The sequence below is a fragment of the Mercenaria mercenaria genome, chromosome 19 (assembly GCF_021730395.1).
Source record: "Mercenaria mercenaria strain notata chromosome 19, MADL_Memer_1, whole genome shotgun sequence".
Taxonomy (NCBI): domain Eukaryota; kingdom Metazoa; phylum Mollusca; class Bivalvia; order Venerida; family Veneridae; genus Mercenaria; species Mercenaria mercenaria.
This window is the reverse complement of record NC_069379.1, coordinates 27,116,199-27,141,773: the sequence shown is the minus strand read 5'-3', so window position 1 is coordinate 27,141,773 and position 25,575 is coordinate 27,116,199. Positions and strand designations below refer to the sequence as shown.

Here is a 25,575-nt window from a genome sequence, read left to right as displayed (position 1 = left end):
GATTTTTACATTCTAAATGCAAAATATGGTGCTTTTAGGCAAAATTCATAATTCAGGGGCGTAGCTAGGCCAAAATGGAAGTGTAAGCCACTGTACAAGGAGTGTTTGGAAGCATGCTCCCTGTAGAATTCTTACATTATACATACAAAGTGGTGCAGGTTTGGTGTATATCAGGACTTCAACATTTTTCCTAATGAAGTGTAGGTGGGGGGGGGGGGGGGGCAAATACTGTACCTCAAAGAAAGTACACCCGTGTCAGTGTAGCTGGGCCAAAATAGAAGTGTAAGCAATTGTTCTAGATGAAAATTTTTGCATTCTTAGTTAATTTCTAAATGCAAATGATGCGTTTTGGCGCATTTTGTAACCTTTCCGGTGTTTAAATCATCGATGCTGCAGACTAAAACACTGGAAAGGGAATGCATGGCCAGTGTATAATATTGATATATTTTTTGCACTGCCTCTTTCCAAAATTAAATATGCCAATGTTTATTTAGTACACACATATATTTCCAGTTTTTTCTATAAAACTGTGTGTACATTTAATGAAGAAATACCATAAGTACTTTAATATTCAATTTATATTTTAACATTATGTACAATAAGTAAATATTTAAAGGTCTTTCAAATTTACTTACAGAATATTACTTTTTAGTGACTCTACCTGACAATAATTCATAATACCTATGCTCTTAAGTCAATGATTACGATCTTAAGTCAGAATGCCTGAAAGACCTTCAGTCAGATTGTTTGACGTTTATTCAGAATAACTGGGACTAATAATTTCAGAATGCCTATGCCCTTAAGTTAAAATGATGCGATCACAAGTCAGAATGACTGTGACTTTTATTCAGAATGTCTTTGAATCAAGTTAAGAATGCCTATGCCCTTAAGTAAAAATGACTGCAATCACAAGTCAGAATAACTTTGACCTTTATTCAGAATGTCTTTAAATCAAGTTCAGAATGCATATGCCCTTATGTTAAAATGACTGTGATAACAAGTCAGAATGACTGTGACCTTTCTTCAGAATGACTTTGAATCAAGTTCAGAATGCCCATGCCCTTAAGTCAAAATGACTGCAATCACAAGTCAGAATAACTGTGACCTTTATTCAGAATGTCTTTGAATCAAGTTCAGAATGCCTATGCCCTTAAGCCAGAATAACTGCGATCACAAGTCAGAATAACTGTGACCTTTATTCAGAATGACTTTGAATCAAGTTCAGGATGCCTACACCCTTAAGTCAAAATGACTGTGATCACAAGTCAGAATAACTGTGACCTTTATTCAGAATGACTTTGAATCAAGTTCAGAATGCCTACGCCTTAAGTCAAAATGACAGCAATCTAAAGTCAGAATAACTGTGACCTTTATTCAGAATGACTTTGAATCAAGTTCAGAATGCCTACGCCTTAAGTCAAAATGACAGCGATCACAAGTCAGAATAACTTTGACCTTTATTCAGAATGACTTTGAATCAAGTTCAGAATGCCTATGCCCTTAAGTCAAAATGACTGCGATCACAAGTCAGAATAACTGTGACCTTTATTCAGAATGTCTTTGAATCAAGTTCAGAATGCCTATGCCCTTAAGCCAAAATGACTGCGATCGCAAGTCAGAATAACTGTGACCTTTACTCAGAATGTCTTTGAATCAAGTTCGGAATGCCTATGCCCTTAGGTCAAAATGACTGCGATCGCAAGTCAGAATAACTGTGACCTTTATTCAGAATGTCTTTGAATCAAGTTCGGAATGCCTATGCCCTTAGGTCAAAATGACTGCGATCACAAGTCAGAATAACTGTGACCTTTATTCAGAATGTCTTTGAATCAAGTTCGGAATGCCTATGCCGTTAGGTCAAAATGACTGCGATCGCAAGTCAGAATAACTGTGACCTTTATTCAGAATGTCTTTGAATCAAGTTCGGAATGCCTATGCCCTTAGGTCAAAATGACTGCGATCGCAAGTCAGAATAACTGTGACCTTTATTCAGAATGTCACTGCGATCACAAGTCAGAATAACTGTGACCTTTATTCAGAATGACTTTGAATCAAGTTCGGAATGCCTATGCCGTTAAGTCAAAATGACTGCGATCACAAGTCAGAATAACTGTGACCTTTATTCAGAATGACTTTGAATCAAGTTCGGAATGCCTATGCCCTTAGGTCAAAATGACTGCGATCGCAAGTCAGAATAACTGTGACCTTTATTCAGAATGACTTTGAATCAAGTTCGGAATGCCTATGCCCTTAGGTCAAAATGACTGCGATCGCAAGTCAGAATAACTGTGACCTTTATTCAGAATGTCTTTGAATCAAGTTCGGAATGCCTATGCCCTTAAGTCAAATGACTGTGATCACAAGTCAGAATAACTGTGACCTTTATTCAGAATGACTTTGAATCAAGTTCAGAATGCCTATGCCGTTAAGTCAAAATGACTGCGATCACAAGTCAGAATAACTGTGACCTTTATTCAGAATGTCTTTGAATCAATTTCAGAATGCCTATGCCCTTAGGTCAAAATGACTGCGATCACAAGTCAAAATAACTGTGACCTTTATTCAGAATGACTTAGAATTAAGTTCAGAATGCCTATGCCCTTAGGTCAAAATGACTGCGATCACAAGTCAGAATAACTGTGACCTTTATTCAGAATGACTTTAAATCAAGTAACTACAATGATAGTGACATTAATTCAGAATAAATCCAGAATGACTATGACAGTAATGCAGAAAAACATACCTTAACTCACAATGACTTTCATGGATGACTGATAAAAATGAGACTACTTTTCAGTGCAAAACATAACTCTTATGTGAAGTTTGGTAAATAAAAGTCTGTTGACCATACAATGACCAAGTGTGTAGCAGTTGTCCATCTAAAGATGAGAAGACTGCTTTCAGTGCAAGGAATAACTCTCAGCTAAGTGTAGTAAATGATATTTACCTCCACAAACATGTAAATTCAAAGGAATAATTCAGGAAATCAGACACTGAACTTGTTGAAAAAGAGCCGTGTGATTTTCATTAATAATAAAAACAAATCAATGCTTTTGTTGTATACAGTTACATTGTGAACATAGCTGAGCTGAGCACACATTTTTGATAGAAAAATGTATCTCACTGCATTTTATACATTAATAAAATTATGCAACATTGAAATATTGAGACTAGAAATAGAAAACTAAGCCATCAAAACTGTGGACTTAAAAAGAGTCGGTGCTGTTGCCATATACATGTGTAGTTTTTTGTTTTACACATTCCTTCTTATCATTGCACACATTGTCCAGAATTGACCACTGTTGTAATTTATAGCCCCACTGCTGAGTGTTAATGTCCATTTTATTGACTTGGGGGGTTAATATTAATTACATGCCTCATCTTAGCAATCTAGGAGAAATTCCCTCTCTACCCTTGTCCTTTAACTGATTAGATACTTTTAGATTTCTTCACAAAAAAGAACTGTTGAACAAGTAAGTTTATGAGGAATATTTTCTGTTAAAGACTTGAGTTATGAATAAATTACAATTATCTGTCTCCCAAAGTTTGGACCAAAGAATAAAACATAAGTAACCTACTATATTTGGGTTGGATTAAATTCACTGTCTATCATCTTAGCTTCCTGTATGTATTGTTTCCGTAGCAACCGACCAATTTGATACATTTGATCTTGTCCGAGTTTTGTGAGCCATCCTCGTTTTGCTCCACCCTGCAACAGAGAACAAGATAATACCATGATGGCCATTTATCACTCCTCTGAGAATAAGATAATGCCATGATGGCCATTTATCACTCCCCTGAGGACAGATAATGCCATGATAGCCATTTATCACTCTACTGAAAACAAGATAATGCCATGATGGCCGTTTATCACTCCCTTAAGAACAAGATAATGCCATGATGGCCATTTATCACTCCCCTAAGATAATGCCATGATGGCCATTTATCACTCCCCTAAGATAATGCCACAATGGCCATTTATCTTTCCTCTGAGAACATGACAACCATTTACTGCTCATCTTAACCATGAGGTCATCTGAGGCCATGATGGTCCTTTCCTGTTAATATGAGGCCATGTTGGCCTTTAATGTTCACCTGAGGCCATGGTGGCCCTCTACAGTAACTGCTCCTCTGAGACCATGGTAGCCATACATATCCACAGTTTCCTTTTGCTCAAAATGGATAAAACTAAGTACTATGCCAGTTTCTGGCAATCGTATTTTCTACCTTTCACAGGCTGTCTAGCATACCCCGACAAAAAATTAGGGCTAATTTTAGGGCAATTTGTACAAAAAAATAGGGCTAAAATTACGAATTTGGTACAATTTTAAGGAAATTTTAGGGCTAAATTTAGGAATTTTCAAATCAAAATACGGACCTTAAAGACCATGTAATGTGCTTACCTTTATGTGATTGACATAAAAGTAACTCAGAAATAGTGCTTTATTTACAGAAAAGACGTCTCCTAGCTTTCCACTGTTTTGAACTGTGCTAAATTGTTTTTTTCTGAATTAGAAGAACTTTTAAACAACATTTAAAACATTTTCTCTTTTTGATCATTGCAAAAAAGTTAAAAAATTAGGAATCTTTGTGAAAAAATAGGGCCTTTTTAGGAATTTCCTTTGATTTTTAAAAAAAAAAATAGGAACTTTAGCCAAATTGAAAAAAAATAGGAGAAAGTAGGAATTTTAGGGATGCTAGACAGCCTGCTTTCAGAGTCTTTCAGTTATAAAGCAATGTGAATAAATTATACACTATATAAAACAAAGCAGCACATTATCTTTAATGGCTTTTCTGTTTTAATAGAATGTGCTTTCCAAATGTATTTATCTAAATCAACACAGTTACCTTCAATAACCTTTCTGGTTTGCTGTAATGTGCATCGTATGTAGAGATAGGTCTCGGGCCACCATCTAAATTCACAGCCTGGTATTTGTATACTGTGTATGGTAGGTCGCCTATAAACATCTGATTACTGTAGTCAACCTAGAAAACAACAGACATATGAGCCATGTCATGAAAAAACCAACATAATGGGTTTGCGACCAGCCTGCGCATCTGCGCAGTCTGGTCAGGATCCATGCTGTTCGCTAACGGTTTCTATAATTGCAATATGCTTTGAAAGCGAACAGCATGGATCCTGACCAGACTGCGCGGATGCACAGGCTGGTCTGGATCCATGCTGATCGCAAACCCACTATGTTGGTTTTCTCATGGCGCGGCTCATATATCACTTAGTCATACTGCTTTTCAAAATTTCAGTTATTCTCCCTTAGCAGCTTCACATTTATATAAGAACTAAATTGTCCATATGACAGGGACGCTTCCACATACTGTGCCATCCTCTGTATAGTAAAAACTAGTCTATCAAAAGCCATAACTGCAGTAAAAATATTCAAAAAAAAAATCTTTCCTTTAATATCTGCACATTAATTAACATAATGAGAGAAAAAAAAAGTAAAGCAATTATCATGTTAAGTGTCAAAACAGGACTTTCATGGTAATATGTATATCCTGGTAATTGATATATAAAGTATAATGATCATGATGATTGTATATGGAATGAGCTTTCCAGACATGTATTTTATAAATTATAGTGTGAAAAATTGGGTTGAAATATGTATCTGAAGCCTCCAAAGTTAACGTTATTTGGTGCACTGGTTATTACACATATGAAAAAAAATTACATATATGAGAAAAACTTTCCGCATTGTTTTGAATGGTAAGTGGTTGTGGTAGATGGGCTGTGCACGGAAGACGTTATAGTCTCATTATTAAACTTGCAGTTTTTGGTCATTTTGACAGCTCTACTTTCACTTTCATTTTGCAACTTTTGTATTTTTTTTAAAATGTACATTGTTTGTAACACTTTAAACTCCCAGAGTACCTGGGGAGATATGTTTGACACACAATAATCATGAAAGTAATGACGAAAAACTTTTTAAAAAGAAGCTTGATATCTTCTTCAAAACTGAACATGAACAGTCAAAGTACACGTAATATAGGACAAAATGTGCTGTTCAATAAGATATAACTCATCTTGAAAGTTTCTTCTACTTATTTTGAATAGTTTGGTATATTGTATATGATAAACAAAGGTATATGTGGTGTAACTGTAAAAAAAATCTAAATCAAAAGTTAATCGGGGGGGGGGGTGTAATTTCAAAAGACTTGACAAGAACCTTAGTCAGTCAAGACATTATTACAAATTTACCTGCTCTGTATTAAGCATAGTGTGAATAGGGGTTCTTGCTCCATGCCTGATTATGACCTGAACTTGTTTCAGTTCATACCCATCCAGCAAAATTTTGCGCTTTTCTGCTTCAGTTTTCTGGGTGCCTTTTTCGTTATTGTCCAGTTTTGAGTTCTTTTTAAAGAAATTGAGACCTACGCCTGCTGCTAAACAACTACTAAAACCCACAGAAACACCCACAACTTTACGGTTAAACATATTTTTGGGCTATGAAAGACAATTTTGCAATTTTCTTAGCATTTGACGCAATAAGGATAATCGAGACGAGGTAACACCGGTTGTAGAATCGGTGTCTGAGAAAATCTCAGATTGTGATTAACTTAAACAGTTTAGGTATAAAACCACTAAATATATTTGCAGCTACCGGACAAAAATGGACTTTTCACTGAGTTTTGAATATTTGCATTATATGTTATTTTCATAGTAGTCATTGGTAAAATACCCAGATTTACATCAACATTATTCTGTAGCTGTTGTATGGTGAAGGAGCTATAGTGACGTGAACAGAGGTCACATGCCCCCAGTTGCTATTACTGTTGAAGGTATAGATAAGTTACTATGTGCTCTCTCGCCAAATAAAGCAAATGGCCCTGATAAAATTTCACCAAGAGTCCTCAAAGAATTGCACTCTGAAATTGCTCCCATCCTCTGTGAATTTTTCAATTTTTCTCTTCGCACTGGTATTGTCCCTCAGGATTGGAAAAAGGCAACAATAGCCCCTGTCTATAAGTGTCAGAATAATTTGTATATCTAATATATTGATAGCGTAACACATAAGCACAGATAGTGCTTGACTCCCTTTTCAGGTTGTCATTGCTTAGACTCTTCCACGCGTTAGATATTACATATTAACGACTGTAACAACCCAAGAACTATGACGCGCCAGGTATAAAATTAGTGAAAGATAGCAATCGCTGATTGGCTGAGTGTATATATCGATGTAAACGTCACGCAGAGCTCCCTTTTATTTTAGATCTTTTTTGTGTCAGCTGCAAGATGGAATTTACAAAAACATTAGATATTTCTGTAAACAAAAAAATAAATAAATAAAAATAAAGAAAGTAACACACCATTCACTATCCTTAAAGCCAAAAAGTTGAATGTGTTAGAAAAAACAAATGATGGAGATACATTAGTAATTTGACCCACTGGATATGGAAAGTCATTAATTTATGAAGTTTTGCAGAATATTTCAATTAGTTATACCTTATTACAATTCCATTATCAATACTATAGATACCTGCGTAGAAAGAGAATGATTTACAGTACGTTACCAGTAGATCTAGATTTCTGTACCTATTCTACAACATGGAAAATATAGCTGACTGGAAGCGCTTATCAGTTGTGTATTGTCTAAACCTTCATAGTTGTAGGTTTAACTTGTTATGTTAGGTGATTGAACAATCCTTTCAGGATTAATAAGACAATGTACATGTACTATATGCATTAAATACCAAGGTTTAACCTACATGGCCTGAGCTACACATTTCTCTTTGGGAAAGCTTGGCTATTTTTAGATTAGCATTCGCGCGGTGGATTATGGTATTCGTACAGAAATCTGTACGTTTTCAATCGGCTTGTAACTGACTCTGTATCCGATAAGACAGATCAATGTAACAGACTAGTCATTGCTATAATCATTGTTGAATTGCTGTTAATAATAGAATTTGGGTCATTTATGGCTGATTTGGGTTCATTATATGGATGCCTGGGTCCCAGCTTCGCACTTTATGTCATATACAAAAGTTAAAGGGAACCAGATATTTGATAGAGCAAGTACTCGTTGTAAAAACGTTATATTAAAATTTGGACCAGTCAGAAACAAGTTCTAAAAATAGCACGTCTGCTGGGGTATAAATAGGTAAATGGATGACAGAGAGCTCATTCGGTATCCAGCGGTGGAAGAAGAAACATCAAGGATTCAGCTAGTAATTTATCCCAGTACCTTGATAAGGAGACTATTGCAGTTACCCTGTCGGGGCGGATAATTATTAAAAAGAAGACTTTGGAAGTTCGTAGACTAAAGAAGAGTTACAGAATTTCAACCAGGTTTCGAGCTATAGGGCCAGCGCATAGAAGTTTTACCTTAATGGTAGTTGAATGCTATATACGATAGCATATATAGGCTGAGCATCGGGAAGCTGAGACAGAGACCCAGAGTTTGGTAATCTACTGAGATAGTAAGAGAGTTCCAGCTTATAGACGGTTCAGCATTACTGGCAAAGTACAGCCAAGGCATCGGGATATACTTATATGGTAGTTGAATGATACATATGATAGCATATAGGCGCTGAGCATCCAGGTGTCAGGGCAATCATATAGAGTTTGAGAGGACAGAGGCCGAGCATCTATGCGATAGGACTCGTATGTTGTTGATTCAAAGACATTGTCTGACGGGAACTTCAACAAAAAGACCAGTCAAGTATAGAGTCTCCAAACTCCAGGAGTTTGAGCTAATCATTTTTAATTGAAGATTGTTAGTTTGAAACATTTAGTGATTTGCCTGATCCCTGAAATTGTCTAGCTCATAATAGAAATCATTTGCGAATCATTGGTACACGAATCATTTAGGCAGGTAGCCAGAGGAAAATTCTATATATGAGATATTTGGTCTCACGAGCTATACGTTTTAACAAAGGACATTCTATTTCGTTTGTCAGCTAGTCTAAGACATAGTCACCTTAGCGATTGGACACAAACCATTGTTCAAGATACTAAAGGCGTAGGCACTTCCCTGGGTCATATAATCAGTATCCTGACAATAAGAAAGGCCCAAAGTCAAAGCCCAGCAATTACAGGCCTATTTCACAGACCTGTATTGCTTCCAAACTCATGGAACATATAATAGTCTCCAGCTTGATGAACTACTTTGATAGCAATAACATTCTTAGTCCATTCCAACATGGATTTAGGTCAAAACGCAGCTGTGAGACACAACTAGTCAGCTTTACACAAGAAGTATTTGATAGCTTAGAAAAAGGTCAACAAACAGACGTGATAGTCATGGATTTTTCAAAAGCCTTCGACAAAGTAGACCACCATAAGCTTATCCATAAACTTCACAGATATGGTGTTAACTCAGAAAATGTCAATTGGATTAGGTCATTTCTACACAACCGCTCTCAAAGAGTAGCGGTTGATGGTCACTTATCTGAGGAACTCCCAGTACTATCAGGTGTCCCACAGGACTCGGTTATTGGTCCTTGTCTCTTCTTAACATACATTAATGATCTTCCTGAATCCATCAAGAGTAAGGCCCGCCTATTTGCTGATGATACTATAGTTTACTTAACAATCAGCACACAGACCGACGCAAATACCCTACAAAATGACCTTTACAAACTAGAAGACTTGGAACGAGACTGGGCTATGGAGTTTAATCCTGACAAGTGTGAGGTCCTTCGAATTACTAGGTAAAAACAACCATTAATATTCCCTTATACCTAGCACAGCACAGTACTCAAAGCAACTGACTCGGCAAAATACCTTGGGGTTACCATTTCAAAAGATTTAAACTGGTCACAGCATATAGATAACATCACATCCAAAGCAAACAAGTCACTTAGATTTATTAAACGTAACATCAAAACAACAAACAAAAAGGTTAAGGAGGCTGCCTACACTACTTACGTTAGACCCCAGCTGGAATATTGTTCAATTGTTTGGCACCCCTGGCAGAAACATCTTGCCAATAAGGTAGAAAGTGTACAGAGAGCTGCGGCCAGGTACGTCTGTAACAATTATGACTTCACGAGCAGTGTTACTCAGGTGTTAGAAGAACTATATTGGAAAACATTATACCAAAGAAGGGTCCATAACTCAGTAACATTCCTCTACAAAATACAACACCAGTTAGTTTTTGTCGATCATGATCACCTGACCCACACTAGAAACCTGAATTTCCTCATACCCCAGTCTTGAACACAGTACCATCTCAACTCTTTCTTTCCTAGAGCTATCCGCTATTGGAATACTCTCCCAGGTCACATCCAAGCTAGTCCCAGCCTCAATATCTTTACAGAGAGGCTGGCGACGGTCAATCTCTAGTGCACTATCTCCATTTTAATTCTAACTTTGCACTCTCCTTTTATCTTATTATCTTTTAACCAATGCACTTAACTATTTTATTTTAGACTAACAACTTTCCCTGACTAGCACCTCCCAGTCATAATCTTTGTTGATTGTTGGGGAGTAACCTGTAGATGTAGACGAGTTGTGAAAGTGGGAAAGATCTCACGAATCATAAAGGTGAAAATAATAATAAGACTACAGTGTTATGGTTAAACAAAATAAAGACCTTAAATAAGTGATACAGTAGCCTGTCTTTCAATAAATAGACCAAGGCTGGGGTTGCACTGTAGATTACTTGGGCGGGTATTCCACAGACGAATTGTTCTTGGAAGTAAACAGTGCATGAATGAAGAAATAGTTTATAAAAAATCGTGTTTTAACGACTTTAATACACAACAAAGAGGATGTACATCTGCGAGGGCTTAGAATTTGAGTGCATTTATTTAAGTAAAATCACCCCAGTTTGGAAAATAATAAAGTTAAACAATTCCAGTAAAATAATTTTGAATTTATGTATACTAGCCAAAATACAGTGTCAAAAAATAATAGTAAAGTTTAATAGTAAAAAGGCTACAGGTGCTGATAGAATTTCAGTCAAACTAATGAAGTATTGCAAGCATTCTCTCTTGAAACCCATTACATATTTAATAAATTACTCAATAACAACCGGCATATTTCCTGTTAGGCTTAAGCAATAAGTTACCCGCTATTTAAGAAAGGCGATGCTTTAACAAAATCAAATTATAGACCTGTTAGTATTTTACCAGTACCATCCAAAATCTTTGAAAAAGTGCTAGCAGAACAACTTACTGCATATTTTGAAAACATGTTTGATAACTTTCTGTGTGTATTTAGAAAATGTCATGGTTGCCAGACAATTCTTCTTAGACTGTTAGAGGACTGGAGGCAGGCTCTTGACAACAATGACCATGTAGCGGCCATATCAATGGATTTATCTAAAGCCTTTGACTGCCTTTCACATGATATACTTTTTTCAAAGTTAGCGGCATATGGGTTGTCAGGGTCTGCCTACACTCTCCTACAGTCTTATCTTAGTAACAGAAAATAACAAATTAAAATTGGAAACATTGTCAGTTCATGGGCAAAAATAAATAAGGGGGTGCCCCAGGGCTCTATATTAGGACCTTTGCTATTTAACATTTTTGTAAATGATATTTTCTACTTTATAGATAAAAGCACATTATATAACTATGCAGACGATAATACCCTATCTTTTCATTCACCACATTTGGACAATTTAATCGATACTTCACAAAGTGAAAGTAATATCCTCATAGATTGGGCTAATTTTAATAAGATGCAAGCAAATCCTGATGAAATTCAATCAATAGCAGTTGGTGAAAAAAAAAACTTTTGCAAAAAAATCGGTCTTTAAAATTGGTTCGAGTAGCATTACTTGTGAAGAAACAGTTAAATTGTTAGGTATTGATATTGACTTTAAGCTAAACCTTAACTTCCATATTGGCAATATTTGCAAAAAAGCAAGTAGGCAATTAAATATTCTTCAAAGACTTGGAAATAACTTGAATAAGCTTAAAAAATTTACAATATTTCATACTTTTATACTTTCGAACTTTAATTTCTGTACAATGGCATGGCATTTTTACTCAGAATACAATACTAAAAAAATGAAATAACTGCAAGAAAGGGCATTAAGATTTGTATACAATGACTACTATTCCTGTTATAAAGATCTCGTAACAAAAATAAATTTACCAACTTTACATATTAGAAGAATGAGAATAATGGTGATGGAAACATATAGAATCCTAAATGAAATTTATCCAGTTGTACTTCCAGGTCTTGTTATAAAAAGGAATTCATCTTTCAACTTCAGATATTCAAATATTTTGCAGGTTCCAAGAGTAAAAACAACAACCTATGGTAAGAATTGCTTAAGGTATGCTGCACCCCCACCCCCCTCTACCATCCCCCGGTGCTGTGGAACTCTTTACCAGACGCTATTACAGAACTGCGGCAAACTTCAATCAGTTCAAGCAGTTGGTGTCCTCGTGGACGGGAACTGATTGTAAGTGTGTTGCATGTTCATAAGGAGAGACACAGCACAAGCTAGGGTTGCTGCCAATACCGGTATTTCAGTGTAGATTTTTGTCGTTGTGACCTTCTTTATTTTTTTGTGCATTATTTTCCTGGCATTTTTCTCATTTATTTGCTGATTTGTTTTTGTGTGCTCTATGCTAATGCAATAAATCATTATTATTTGGTTGATTAATGTTCTTTTTATCTATTGCTTTCAATGTGCTTGCCTACGTTCCCGTCACAACTTCTTGTATCATTTAAACAGCCTATTATGCTTCTTGTGTTCGTTCTTAAATGTCTATTGCCTTTGTTTTATCCTTCAATGTTTTTTATTTTTTTTAAATTGTACGTCTATGAGGGAGTTGCATGTCAGTTCTCCTCACATCTGATTTAGGGTGATAATAGGTCTTTTATAACCATTTTCTAGCCATACACGACTGACGTTTTTCTCTTCAGTTTTTTTTACACAGATCTTTTTATAGCAGTTTTGGTTTGTTTAAACAATTTTGTTGGAATCAATGTGTTTTTGGAGACCGTTATTTAACCCTAACTATGATGGACACGATTGATTCTGCCTTTGCAACCAGTGTAGACCATGATCAGCCTGCACTGTTCGCTATTCAGTTAGTACATTTTCAGTAAACACCCCTTCAAACTATATTACAGAAATTTAGCAGGGTAAGGGTGGAGACACTATTGAGACACTATTGACAGCTTATTCAAACAAGGCATCTCTTTTATGCTTATTTGATAAAATGGTTTGTTTGGATCACCGCCTTGTTATACTAGTTTGGCTTGATATAACCACACTTCCATGAGTGATGTGAGTATCAAGTTTAAAAAATAACCACACATTTAAAAATAGAGGGTGTCATATATGTCCAGCTCACATTTAGAACCACATTATCCAGCATCTGATTTCTTGTTTTTTAAGGTTTGATTACTACAGTAATTTCTTTCAAAGAGCTACACAATATAATATTCGGGTTCATTAAAACCCCGAATTCGTTCATGCAGAGACATAAGTATTTCAAAACCTTTGCTTTTATGATATGGACAAAAGGTTCGAGAAAAGTAGACCCATATTTCTCCAGAAATATTTATGCAGAGTTCATTCTTTTCTAATTATTATCTATACTTTCTATTTCATTTCAAATATTTGCTATTATTATCTAAGCCATTAACTTCACTAACAGCTCTTTACATATAAGGACATCGCTAATGCTACTGTAATTTCAAATATAATGTACATGTATTTACTAGCAAGCTGAATAAATCGAACATATGCAATACAGTATAAAGTCGTGTTGAATACCTGAAAATTGATATTAGCTTTGGTGACCGCTTGATGTCCATCGTCCGTCCGTCTGCAATTTCTAAAAAAAATTCTTCTTCTTCAAAACTGCTGGACAGATTTACACCAAACTTCACAGGAATGATCCTTTGGTGGCCTCCTTTCAAAATTACCCAAAGAAATGAATACATTGAGAACGGTGGTTGCCATGGCAACCAAAAGGAAAATCTGTAAAAATCTTCTTCTCAGAAACTGTTAGCCGGATTTCAAAATTATTTTGTAGAAATGATCTCTAGGTGACCCTCTATCAAAATCGCTTAAGCCGCCCAATTTCGGTAAAATAAACATGGCCGCCAGGGTCCGGGCTTATTATCCCTCAATGGCTATATTGTAAATTTCAAAAATCTTCTTCTTCAAAACAATTGGGCAGATTTACACCAAACTTTACAGAAATTATCCTTGGGTGACCCCCTTTCGAAATTGCACAAAGAATTGGAATTCATTGAGAACTGTGGTGGTCATGGCAACCGAAAGGAAACTCTTAAAAAAGCTTCTTCTCAGAAACTTTTAGCCGAATTTCAAAACTATTTTGTAGAAATGCTCTCTAGGTCACTACCTACCAAATCTGCTTAAGCTATTTTATTTCGGTAAAAAAACATGGCATATTTTCTCTATATGACTGTATTGTAAATTTCAAAAATTTTCTCTGAAACCCTTGAATTTACATAGAGTTCTATAGGGGAAAAATGTTCTTCTCTTAAACCGAGATTCACAGAGCGTAAATATTTTACATTTGAAACATGTTCACACAACTGGAAAAAGATTTCAATGTTTACTTATAGTTTGATTTTCTTAACTGATCTCTTACACCTGTCTATGTAGCTCATATAACTCAGGTAAGCGATCCAGGGTCATCATGACCCTCTTGTTGATATCTAATTACTAAAATTATGAGACTATTAAGTGCACAGCTTTTAATTAAAGTGCGAACTGGACTTCCTCCTGACGTCATAATAATGCGTAACTATAACTTAGGAATTTAATCGGAAACACTTGAAATTGACAGTACATCTTCAAGATACAGATTAGAACGCGAATAGTGTTTACGCACGCGCACTTGACTCTTTTGAAGTGGCATCTCCTTTATGATTTACGAATTATTAGTGCGAAAATATACCACTTGTCACACCCGAACAAATATTTATTTATTTGTTTATTTATTTTTATGTTATGTTTGTTTGTTTTTGTTCTTTTTTTTTTTTTTTTGCAAACTGCCTTTGTAATTATTTTTCTTGCCCAAATAGCAGTGTGCGAAATGAAAAATTGTTAGATAAATCGTTACGTTTACTTTTGGGAAATCAAATGCATAGAACATATAGATCTGGCCATGCTCTACAACTGTAGGCCCTACATAACATCGACAAACATTTGCTTGCATTGTCGCAAAAGGTGATGACATACGGCAACTGATGACGAAACACTGAACAATCTTTACTATTCGAAGATAGTAAGAAAAAATACATTTCGAAAGATTTTGTTACCAATCCAAATACTATATCAAGTTTTCAATGTTGATGAATAATACTGAAAGATACTCACTTGTAAAGCAAGCAGTTTTTTTTTTGTAAACACATGAAAAAAAAAATTAGTTCTTTTCCAATATATTAACGAGGTCTATATTCAACTTAAAAACTGTTGTCAAGTTGGCTCAGGTGTCTATGTATACTGAAAATGTACTGTGCTTTCATTCCTATAAGTTGATTTTTTATGATCTTCTAGTTCGACATTATAATCATAATATTATAATTTAAATCTTAGACAATGGTTTTGGAGATTCTAAATCACGCTTTTTTTTTGTAGATCTATACTGTAAAGTTATTTATTGCCACAGTGTGTATTTGTCAAATTTGGTGTGCTCTTAAGACCCACCTATATTATGTCACTGAACCTAAATATTTATCTACCAATGACTGGTCTTTACGACAATACTCTGATATTTATAATCTATCTTTAAAGCATCTGACGTACAATTTTATCTTTTTTATTATCCGGGTATTGACTAACTTTTTGGGTTCGTCAACAAGTATTATGGAGTACAGACAGTGTAAGTCGCGTATAAAATGGCTGGGGCAATCGCCGTAAAATTAGATTAACTCTGTAGATCAAAGAATACAGTCAACAGAATAATATCGAATACAATTCGTATACGGTTTAAAACCTACAACTCTCTGGGTAAAACGAAAATTAAGAAGAAATAAATAAAAACATAGAAAAAAGATAAAACAAAAAAATGTTTTCTTTGCGAGCTGTTTGGATTGGAATCGCGGCGCTTTTGTCCCAGACAGGTCACGTGACATCACATGGACGCTTGATTCAGCCGGCACAGAGGTCGTCTGCGTGGAGATTCGGATATGATAACCCCATAAACTACAACGACAATGAGCTGTTCTGTGGAGGGGCTGGGGTAAGTTCACTGATTTGTTTAAATTGTTTAAAAAGAACAATAAAACTTTTTGACTCCATTTTGTCGGCGAAAGACAAATTTTAGCGTGATGCCGAGAAACTTTTCATAACTGTATTTCATTTTCTCCAAAAGTATATATAAGTTCAGCAGAAGAACAAAAATTTTACAACAACAACAACAACAAATACTTTTATTTTCAGTCAGGTTACAACATGGTAACAACATGACAAAACAAAGCAAAAAGTTTCAACAATATGTGGGTTTTTTTAAGCATAGAAAAGTTATTTTTCCTGGGGACAGTTAATCGTACAAAATGAAATAACTATAATTCAGCTTTCGGGGAACTGAAAGTTGACAATTTTATGGTTTTCATTTAAATTTACACATAAAATTACAGACCGTCTCTAACTTAGTTCATAAGTAATTCATTTCGGCGAAAGACAAATTTTAGTGTGATCCCGAGAAAATTTTCATAACTGTATTTCATTTTCTTCAAAAGTATATATAAGTAGAAGAACAAAAAATTTACAGATCAATTCTTTATGATTATTAAAAAGTACCAAAAATAAAACATTATTTTCAAAATGCATAATTTGATGGCTTTGAACGAGATGCGTTCGTTTTTCTGCTGCGTTATCTTTTAAGCTAGTAGTCTGAGGGCAATACAGTAAAGGTAAGTTTGTAACAATAAATGAGCCATGCCATGGGAAAACCAACATAGTGGGTATGCGACCAGCATGGATCCAGATCAGCCTGCGCATCCGCGCAGTCTGGTCAGGATCCATGCTGTTCGCTAACAGTTTCTCCAGTTCCAATAGGCTTTAAAAGCGAACAGCATGGAGCCTGACCAGACTGCGCGGATGCGCAGTCTGGTCTGGTTCCATGCTGGTCGCAAACCCACTATGTTGGTTTTCTCATGGCACGGCTCAAATATCAGAATATGGTTTTTTCGGAGTTTATGACAAGTAAAGAAGTTTTTAAACAAAACAGAAAAAGAAGTGTCTTCAACATTTTTTAAGATAATATTTTATTGTTTTTGGATCTCATGGAAAGATTTGACAAAACTTTGCTAAATATATGTCAATCGGTGCATTCATGCAGACATGTACCAGAGTAATTCACCTTCATTTGTATATAAAATGAAATTAAGTTATTATCTCGAGAAACTATGCTAAAGGTACTATATATATATATCAGTGACCACTAACTGCGGGCGTTTTGCACGAGATACCATCTTGCATATAATTGAACAGGTCAAAGATCAGTATAACAGTAGGATATGACACTGATAAAATATCAAAATAAATTCGACATAGTTTTCTCGTTCTTACTTATTTCATCTGCTTTAATCATTGTGTTAAAGTAAATTACGATAAATATATTTTTTTAAAAATGATTAATCGAACACTAATTGCGCTGTCTTCACAAAGTCAAATCTGTTAAAGGTAAAGGTAACCAGAACTACATATTCTGAGAAAAACTGTTTGTAGATCTACTTACAGAAATAAAATGTATAGATTCTATATATTCTGTTGCATATCTGATCGACATTTTCAAGTTATAGCTACGTAGGACATACAAAGCAACAGAAACTTGTTTCCTTTTCAGGTACAATGGAACTCTGAAAATAATGGTCGCTGCGGTGTGTGTGGGGATCCTTTTAACGCCGCAGTTAAACCGAATGAAGATATAAATGGCACATACGTCAAAAATGGCGTCATCACCGGAAGTTACGTCAAAGGGGACGTTTTAAACACAAAGGTTGACATCACTGCTTATCATAGGGGCTGGTTCGAATTTAGGTATAATACACATACCAATCACTGGTTTGAGTCCTTATAAAAAGATATAGAGATAAGAATTATTACAAAGTTTACTATCATAGATTTGTTTCTATTAATACAACACAATGATTTAAATTCACAGTTAACTAAAAATTTTGAAAAAGTGCAAATAACATTAATGACATCAAGCATAAGTGACAAAACAAATGATCTAATTTGAGATGTTTAACATGTAGCTCTCAGAGGCTCAAGAAGCCATACAGTAAACCTTTCCCATCCAATAAGTTCTTTTCATTTAACAGTGAACCTCAAGAAAAGCAAATCATACTAAGCAGAAAAATGCATATTTAAAGAGCCAAAAATGTCTTGTTGAAATTGCATTCTCTAATGTTCAGGGTACTACAACGTGGTGTCTGTACATGCGGGAGTCAATATAACATGAACAGATCTCGAGGTTTAGATGAAGTTTAATTTATTTGATGCGAATCTGTTCGCGGTATATAAATCACGCAGATTTAAAATTCACTCAAGAAGTTAAGGCGATGAACAGCTTTGAAAAAGCAAAAAAGTATTACATAACAGAAATACATTAAATTTCAAGGAAAGAGGACATTATAGAGCCTATATCTTCATTCATAAATGATATTTAAGTCATTCATCATATATAATACAAATATTTATAACACACTTTTCTGTTCATAGCCGACAGATAACGTGCCATTTTGTATGTTTACTGTTTGTACATACCTAAATATTATTCCGTATAGACGCTATATCAAACTGACACATCACACATAGCTTGGTCCATTTCAGAGTAAAATTCTTTAAATCATTTCGAAAAATATGTCCTTAAATCGACATAACAAAAATTTAAAGGTAGGGGACATATATCTTCTTAGAGAGATTTTTCCATCCATATTTCGCGATGTAAAATCACATAAAGACCACGCTGCTGTGATCTTGTATTACTACTTATACAGAAATTGAGTTTTCTTTACAACAAATACAACATTCTCTCTCATTGTTTTCCTACCAAAATGTCAGGTGTACATCCGCAAAGAAATAATAGCAATGCTAAGCTATAAGTTTGACATATGTAGCCATCATAATGTTAAAAAACCTTTCTGCCATTACATTACAAGACTAAAAGACTCCCGCTCTGCTTTGTTCAGAACTGGTGGGCTTACAATGTGTTGAGCAATGAGTAAGCCATAAAATAAGTAAAACAACACCAAATAATAATAGTCTTATACTCTGGTGTATTTACCAGATTGAACTGATTATATTTTCCAGACTTTGTCCTTTGGCGACACCAAACACTAAGGTGACACAGGAATGTTTGAACCAGACTTTACTTAAGGTAGAAAATTCGAACACTTCCAGGATAATTTTAGATGATGTTAAAGTCGGATCTGGAGTGGAAGTATATAACATCAACCTTCAGTTGCCTCCCACTATAACGTGTGAAAGATGCGTGCTGCAGTGGAAGTATAATACTGGTAAAGTTTCTTTTACCGTTTTTTAAAGAAATAAAATCAATGCAGTCACGGAAAAATAACAGGCGTTCAGTTGCCTATGACCTCACTAAAGGCAAAGTATAGAGCACCCCAACTAGTTGATATTTCCGTGAAGAACTATATTTGAGTCGCACCATGAGAAAACCAACATAGCGCATTTGAGACCAGCATGGATCCAGACCAGCCTGCGCATCCGTGCAGTCTGATCAGGATCCATGCTGTTCGCTTTCAAACCTTATTGCAATTAGAGAAACCGTTAGCGAACAGTATGGATCCTGACCGCGCAGGCTGGTCTGGATCCGTGCTGGCCGCAAATGCACTGTGTTGGTTTTCTCATGGTGCGGCTCATTTCTACTATAGAAAAGGAAAACGAAAAAGGGGTGTTAACTAAATACAACTCTCTTTATTCTTTACTCCTTTTCGCTTTGGTCTATGTCTCCTTTCAAGACATAAAATTCTTACGCCGCAATTTTATCAACGGTATGTGATAGGAGAATGCAGATTTCCATAGAACGATATCAATACATATTGAAACACTGTAGAGTAAAATAAAAAAAATAATGCTGTTCAAAAAGGGCACCAGGAAGGTGAACAAATACAGGACTATTTATATTTGAACTACTTGTGACCTGTGTATGCTTACATTTGATTCGGTAGTGATCAGCCTATCTAGTTAAGTTTCTTGATTTTTTTTCTAGTGTTTAACCCGAATCTGTTCGCGTACCTTAAAAGGTGACGGCAGAATTTGCCACCATAAATTGTTACTAATTTGGATGTTGTTTATTTGTCATATACAGGAAACAGTTGGGGTTGTGAGTCTAAAGGTTGCTGTATCGGCTGCGGAAGGCAAGAGAACTTCGTCAATTGCGCAGATATTAAAATTTCTGACGTACAGTCCACAACAGAAAGGAGTTCGTCCGCCAGCCAATCAGCTACTATGACCGCATTAACATCATCGGTAAAATCGACCACGTCATTTTCAACAAAGTAAGACTTTATTGTATCACGTTATTGTTCACTTGACATGTTTTGGTTCACATAAAGTTGAAATACTTAATTAATTTTAATCACAAATGAGCAAAGATTTATCATAAATGTCAAAAAAGTCTTTTCAGACTGATTTATATTTCATTGACCATTTGTAAATTGAAAATATTGTAACTGCTCAGATGGCAAATTTTCCTTTTGGTTTGCTTTCAGTTCGACAAAAACTACATCTGCACCGAAAACAGCTTCAACAACCCCGGCTACAACGTCTTCAACAAGCTTACTAACTACCTCATCAGCAGCAAGCACAGAATCATCTTCATCAAGTACCAGCTCTCAAACATCATCGCTATCATCCGTCATATCATCATCATCATCAACAACAACAACGTCAAACGGACACACGATTTTAACTTGTTCGTCGAATCTGTCCTGTATAGCAGTGGCTCCCTACTCGAGTGTACCTGGTATGGCCACATGGTGCTGCAATAATTGTTTGCGAGGTTTTTGTCCGTCTAGTCATTGTTCGTGTACAAACAGTTGAGAGAAATTTGTATTCCAATCACTAAACAGTGTGGTAAAATGTGGTCTGTCAGTTAAGGAAAATAGTCTAATACTTTAGTGATGTCATACCGGGTAGTCCTCATAAGTTTTTAAAGTATAGAATATTTATATGTCGTTCTGTGTTATCATTGGTCAGCCAATATGGTATCAATAAAATACTTTGTTAAACATTTTTTACAAGTTCTCATTATATATTCAATTTGTCAGTTCGTAACATTGATATCTGTGTTAATTTTGGTTAATGATATCTTTAATGCCCTGATTAAGGCTGTTCAGGAGTTTTGATTTTGGTAAAATTTCATTGATATTCCATAGTATTTTAGTTTACATAGTAGTTTTTAGATATTTGGTGTGTAAACATCATCTTAAGGCTGATTTATGGTTTTTCTATCACTGAAATGCCCTTAAGTACAGAAAATGATGTCTGTAGATAGAATTATTTATAAGAAATAAAGAAGGAAATAATTAGTATTTTGCAACTTGCTCACAGCCTCGTTTTGAAAACTCTTCCGTTTCATCCACCATTTCTGGCGAATATGCACCGACCGTAGTTTGCATTGATCGTAATCTGACTTTCATATACCAAAGCGTAGCGTTAAGATTGAATAGCACTTTGTAATTTTTTTACAACCCGCATACGATTTTGATATCATATTAAAGTAGAAGTTATCCCCGGCATGCATGTGCAACTGTTTTCTTGGTTATTAGTGAAACTTTTTAGCTATGACGTCACCATGCACGTCTGTTTTGGCGCCACGTTAAAAAGCGATAAAAAATCGGTTTATTTTCTCTCATTTGTTTATTTTTCAATTTACGGCACTGGAATTACATCTTTATGTGTGTTATCATACAAAGGTCTACGGCGCTGGATAGTAGTTGTCACTTTTGTTTTCAACACGATGGAAAAAATGAACTAAAACGACATTCTCAAAATTTTAGTTTTATTGAAAAATCGCATACTCGTTAAATTAACGGGAAAACGGCTCGAAATTTTTTTGCCAAAATTTTATATATTTAACATAAATTATGTTTAATAAAATTTTAAAAAATTGAGAACTTTTACCTTCTAGTATTCTTTTTAATCACTGATTGTGTCCCCTATCCGACGAACAAAATGTGACGTAAAAGTACGTTCTTAGATAAAACGCGGGTATGGTTTCGTAAGAATAATCTCTATACTTAAAAAGGCGTGTATGAACTGAATGTTCCCCTATAAATGTACTTCATTTTTCTCAATTCTTAATTGTTTTATAATAAAAATATTTCGTGAATGAATTTCATAAAAATTCTGTTTCCAGATCTTGTTAAATCTGGCAAAAATGTGCCGTCATGTAGGCAATCAAAGTCATTTATAAATATACCGATTTTTAATTTTTTACGAAAAGAAAATTGTTTGAAAATTTTAATAGCTTAAGAATGTAAAAGCTGAAGAACGTTAAAGAAGGATCTCGAGCCCGCCCGCCCGCTTCGCTCGGTAGTGAAAGCGCAGATCTGCGGATTCGTGAGTTCGAGCCCTGAGCGAGGCGTACCTTCTCCGTGACGATATGATAAAAGACAGTGTCTGAAATCATTCGTCCTCCACAAATCATTCGTCCTCCACCTCCGATTCATGGGGGGAAGTTGGCAGTTACTAAGCGGAGAACATGTTTGTACTGGTACAGAATCCAGGAAGACTGTTTGGTCAACTGTCCACCGTTCCATAACTGAAATACTGTTGAAAAATCCAAGACAAACAAACAAAAGAAGAATCTCATGACAACAGTGAGGTCACACGAACATTATGACATAACGTATTCAATCAAGTGTAGTGATAAAAACAATGTTTTACAGGAAGCCTTTTCCACAGGTAAAATATCTTCTTTTTTTAACAGTGATTAGTAGTGTTTGACAATACCTTGTTTTCCTTTGAATTATAGTACTTTGCAGTGATAGATATATACATGTTTAGATTTTATACATGTACTTTTACCTTTGCTGGTAACTTGAGTGAGAGCTCGTGCTTTATTTTGTTTAGCGCAAGAGCTGTCGCAGTTTTGATCATTTCAGTTTCAGTTCACGCTTATTATTACATTGATGAATAAAAATTCCATATTCTGATGACTTATATATGAATGGCTCATGAGATCAGGGAAATCTCTTGTTATACGGAAAAAAAATAAATGAAACAGTAGTTCCAGCCTTGAAACCTGAGTTTTGTATTAGTGATTCTTTAAATACAGAACTTAGTTTATATTCTTTTTCATTAAAAAGTGAAATTGCTATTGTTGATTCGTACTGAAAAGAAGTATGCTTCGAGATCAAATTTGTAAAGTGTCCAGCATAGCTTTTAAATCTACAATGTTTAGAGATTATATCACTATAGACAATGGACTGGTTTGATCGCTTACTATTGTAACTATAGTATAACATTTGTAGAATTGAACTGCTTCTAGTAAACGGATACGACTATAAACTATAGTATAATTAGCTAGTTTCAATATGGTGAAATGTTGACAGGGCTGTGGAATTCCAGAATTTTCAGTGTTTCTTCAGTCTCCCAGAAATGATTGTTAGCACATAGGTTATCTAATTTCGAACAGAAAAGCATTTCCAAATAGAAAATTTTCCGTAGAGCTTGGTTTTGTATAAAACGATATGCAATGTCACTGATCACTTTGCAGTACGTGGTGAAAACACACATTGTATTATCGCATTGCTTTTCACCATTGTAGACGTCACTCAGTCAATGGGGAGCACAATTCTAAATTAATATAGCTCAATAGAAATTGTATTTTCACAAGGACCTAACATCCGCTGGCAACATTTGCTATACGTGTATGAGCCGCACCATGGGAAAACCAACATAGTGCATTTGCGACCAGCATGGATCAAGACCAGCCTGTTAACAGTTTCTCTAATTGCAAAAGGCTTTGGAAGCGAACAACATGGATCCTGAACTAGACTGCGCGGATGCTGGTCGCAAATGCATTATGTTGGTTTTCTCATGGGGCGGCTCATATATTTATTTCCTTGTGCTTGTCTTTTCACGAATACCCGTGATAAACTTTCGGTTGACAAACCGAGCACTAGAACTACTTTACATTGTGCTAAAAGCTGTACGTTCATGCATGCATGTAATAGCTGTTTATATGGACTCTAGAACATTCTAAAGAATAATTCTGTTCATGAGCTAAATGTATTACCTACAAATTAAAATATTTCTTCATTTTCTTATACTTTGGAGTAAAGGTAAAAAAGGAGTTGCAGATTCCAGCCGTCTTTTCACATATCAATAACCCTATAGAAACGAACATTAGATGTTTGTATGATATTAACCATTTTCTAGTAAAATAAAGACATACAACTCTGTATTCTCATTAAAGAATTATATTTGAACGTGCCATGTTTGATTTTTATAACAACATGTTAATCTATATGCATGCTTAATATTAAATAGGTAGATAGCAAATGGCGGCCAATTTAGCTGTTTTGTTCAGTATATAAAACATACCTACGAAAATGGCAAATGGGTTGGCCAACAGTGTGAACAGCGCTACCTAGTGCGACATAATATAAATTAATATGGAAACTTTAATATTTAATCAGAAAACTTTCTCCACTACAAGAAAATATATTTTCCCAACATAAGGAAAAATGTCACCCTGGAATGCAGTACTATTTGAAAGAAATCTCCATTTCGGCAGATAATGATACTCAATCGTCAAATCCTTGTCTTTTCTCCAAGATGTAATCATCTTCATTCCGGTAAAAATTCATTCCTGAATATATCCGCGTTGTGTCTGAAATAAATTTTACTCTTTTGAACTGTTTATCTTCTAGGACATACTATAAACAGTGGCATAATAATGGTGTATGTTCCGGGAAAACAAAAGTCTACACTCCGGTAATTAACTGTCTCCACTCCGAGAATTATCTGTCTCATTTCCGGGAAATAACTGTCTCCATTCCTGGTTATTAGACATTACACTCCAATGTTATCTCTGAAAATCTCAAACTCAACAAGCACCATATTTATCGCATATTTTTCACTTCTCCTCATTTAGGGAAGTAGGAAATTGCGTTTCCTCGTTTTATTTCGTGAATATGGAACGGTGTAGGCACCAAAGGGTAATCATTTTTCTCGTGGTACAGCCTTCGTAATAAAATGCTGAGAACGGCCTGGTCGAATCTGTGACATCGACCGTCATAGCGATTACTGATTCGACATGACAACTTCTTGTCCGTCCCGTCAGGGGCAATACAATCGTTACTGAGTGCGCACGCAGCCCACTGGTCAACTAAAATGTTTGTGACGTCATCAAAATGGAAAAGTACAAACGTGGCTTCCACCTCACCAAAATGGCGGAATTTGCATCGGTCCTCTCCAAAGTACTGCATAGTCTGAATGTCTGTGTGTCTTGCGACAGCGAACACGACACCATAGGTAAAAAATAGAATAGAATTATCTTGACTGTATTTTAGACCACGATCTAGGTCGTTGGTAATAAAACGAACAGAACTGTCCATCCACCATACCCATCCGAATTCCAGCAACAAAGTCTGTAAAAAAATGAATATGCATTAAAGATGCTAAGCATATA

At 35.4% G+C, this 25,575-nt stretch overlaps 3 protein-coding genes across 7 annotated transcripts in view; 1 reads left to right on the top strand and 2 right to left on the bottom strand.

Moving 5' to 3' along the window:
• The window catches only part of LOC123542523 (lysophosphatidic acid phosphatase type 6-like), a 45,249-nt gene extending 38,711 nt beyond the window's left edge, over positions 1–6,538 (bottom strand). The window contains exons 1-3 of one of the 2 annotated variants that reach the window (XM_053530870.1): positions 6,215–6,538; positions 4,849–4,986; positions 3,579–3,709 (exon numbers count right to left, since the gene is read on the bottom strand). In XM_053530870.1, coding sequence (XP_053386845.1) covers positions 3,579–3,709; positions 4,849–4,986; positions 6,215–6,451 — 506 coding nt within the window. In that variant the 5' untranslated portion in view covers positions 6,452–6,538. The remainder of the gene's footprint in view (positions 1–3,578; positions 3,710–4,848; positions 4,987–6,214) is intronic. The other variant, XM_053530869.1, reaches the window with a different exon arrangement.
• A 9,143-nt stretch (positions 6,539–15,681) lies between these two features.
• On the top strand, positions 15,682–23,089 carry LOC123543096 (uncharacterized). Its single transcript, XM_045329160.2, has 5 exons — positions 15,682–16,143; positions 17,752–17,945; positions 19,221–19,426; positions 20,242–20,431; positions 20,645–23,089. Exons 1-5 carry the CDS (start codon positions 15,970–15,972, stop codon positions 20,973–20,975), a joined length of 1,095 nt encoding a protein of 364 aa, XP_045185095.2. The 5' UTR covers positions 15,682–15,969; the 3' UTR covers positions 20,976–23,089.
• Positions 23,090–24,345: 1,256 nt separating this feature from the next.
• LOC123542163 (uncharacterized) overlaps positions 24,346–25,575 on the bottom strand; it is a 31,007-nt gene continuing 29,777 nt past the window's right edge. For all 4 annotated transcript variants that reach the window (XM_053530872.1, XM_045327847.2, XM_045327848.2 and 1 more), the window contains exon 7: positions 24,346–25,534. In XM_053530872.1, coding sequence (XP_053386847.1) covers positions 25,031–25,534 — 504 coding nt within the window. In that variant the 3' untranslated portion in view covers positions 24,346–25,030. The remainder of the gene's footprint in view (positions 25,535–25,575) is intronic.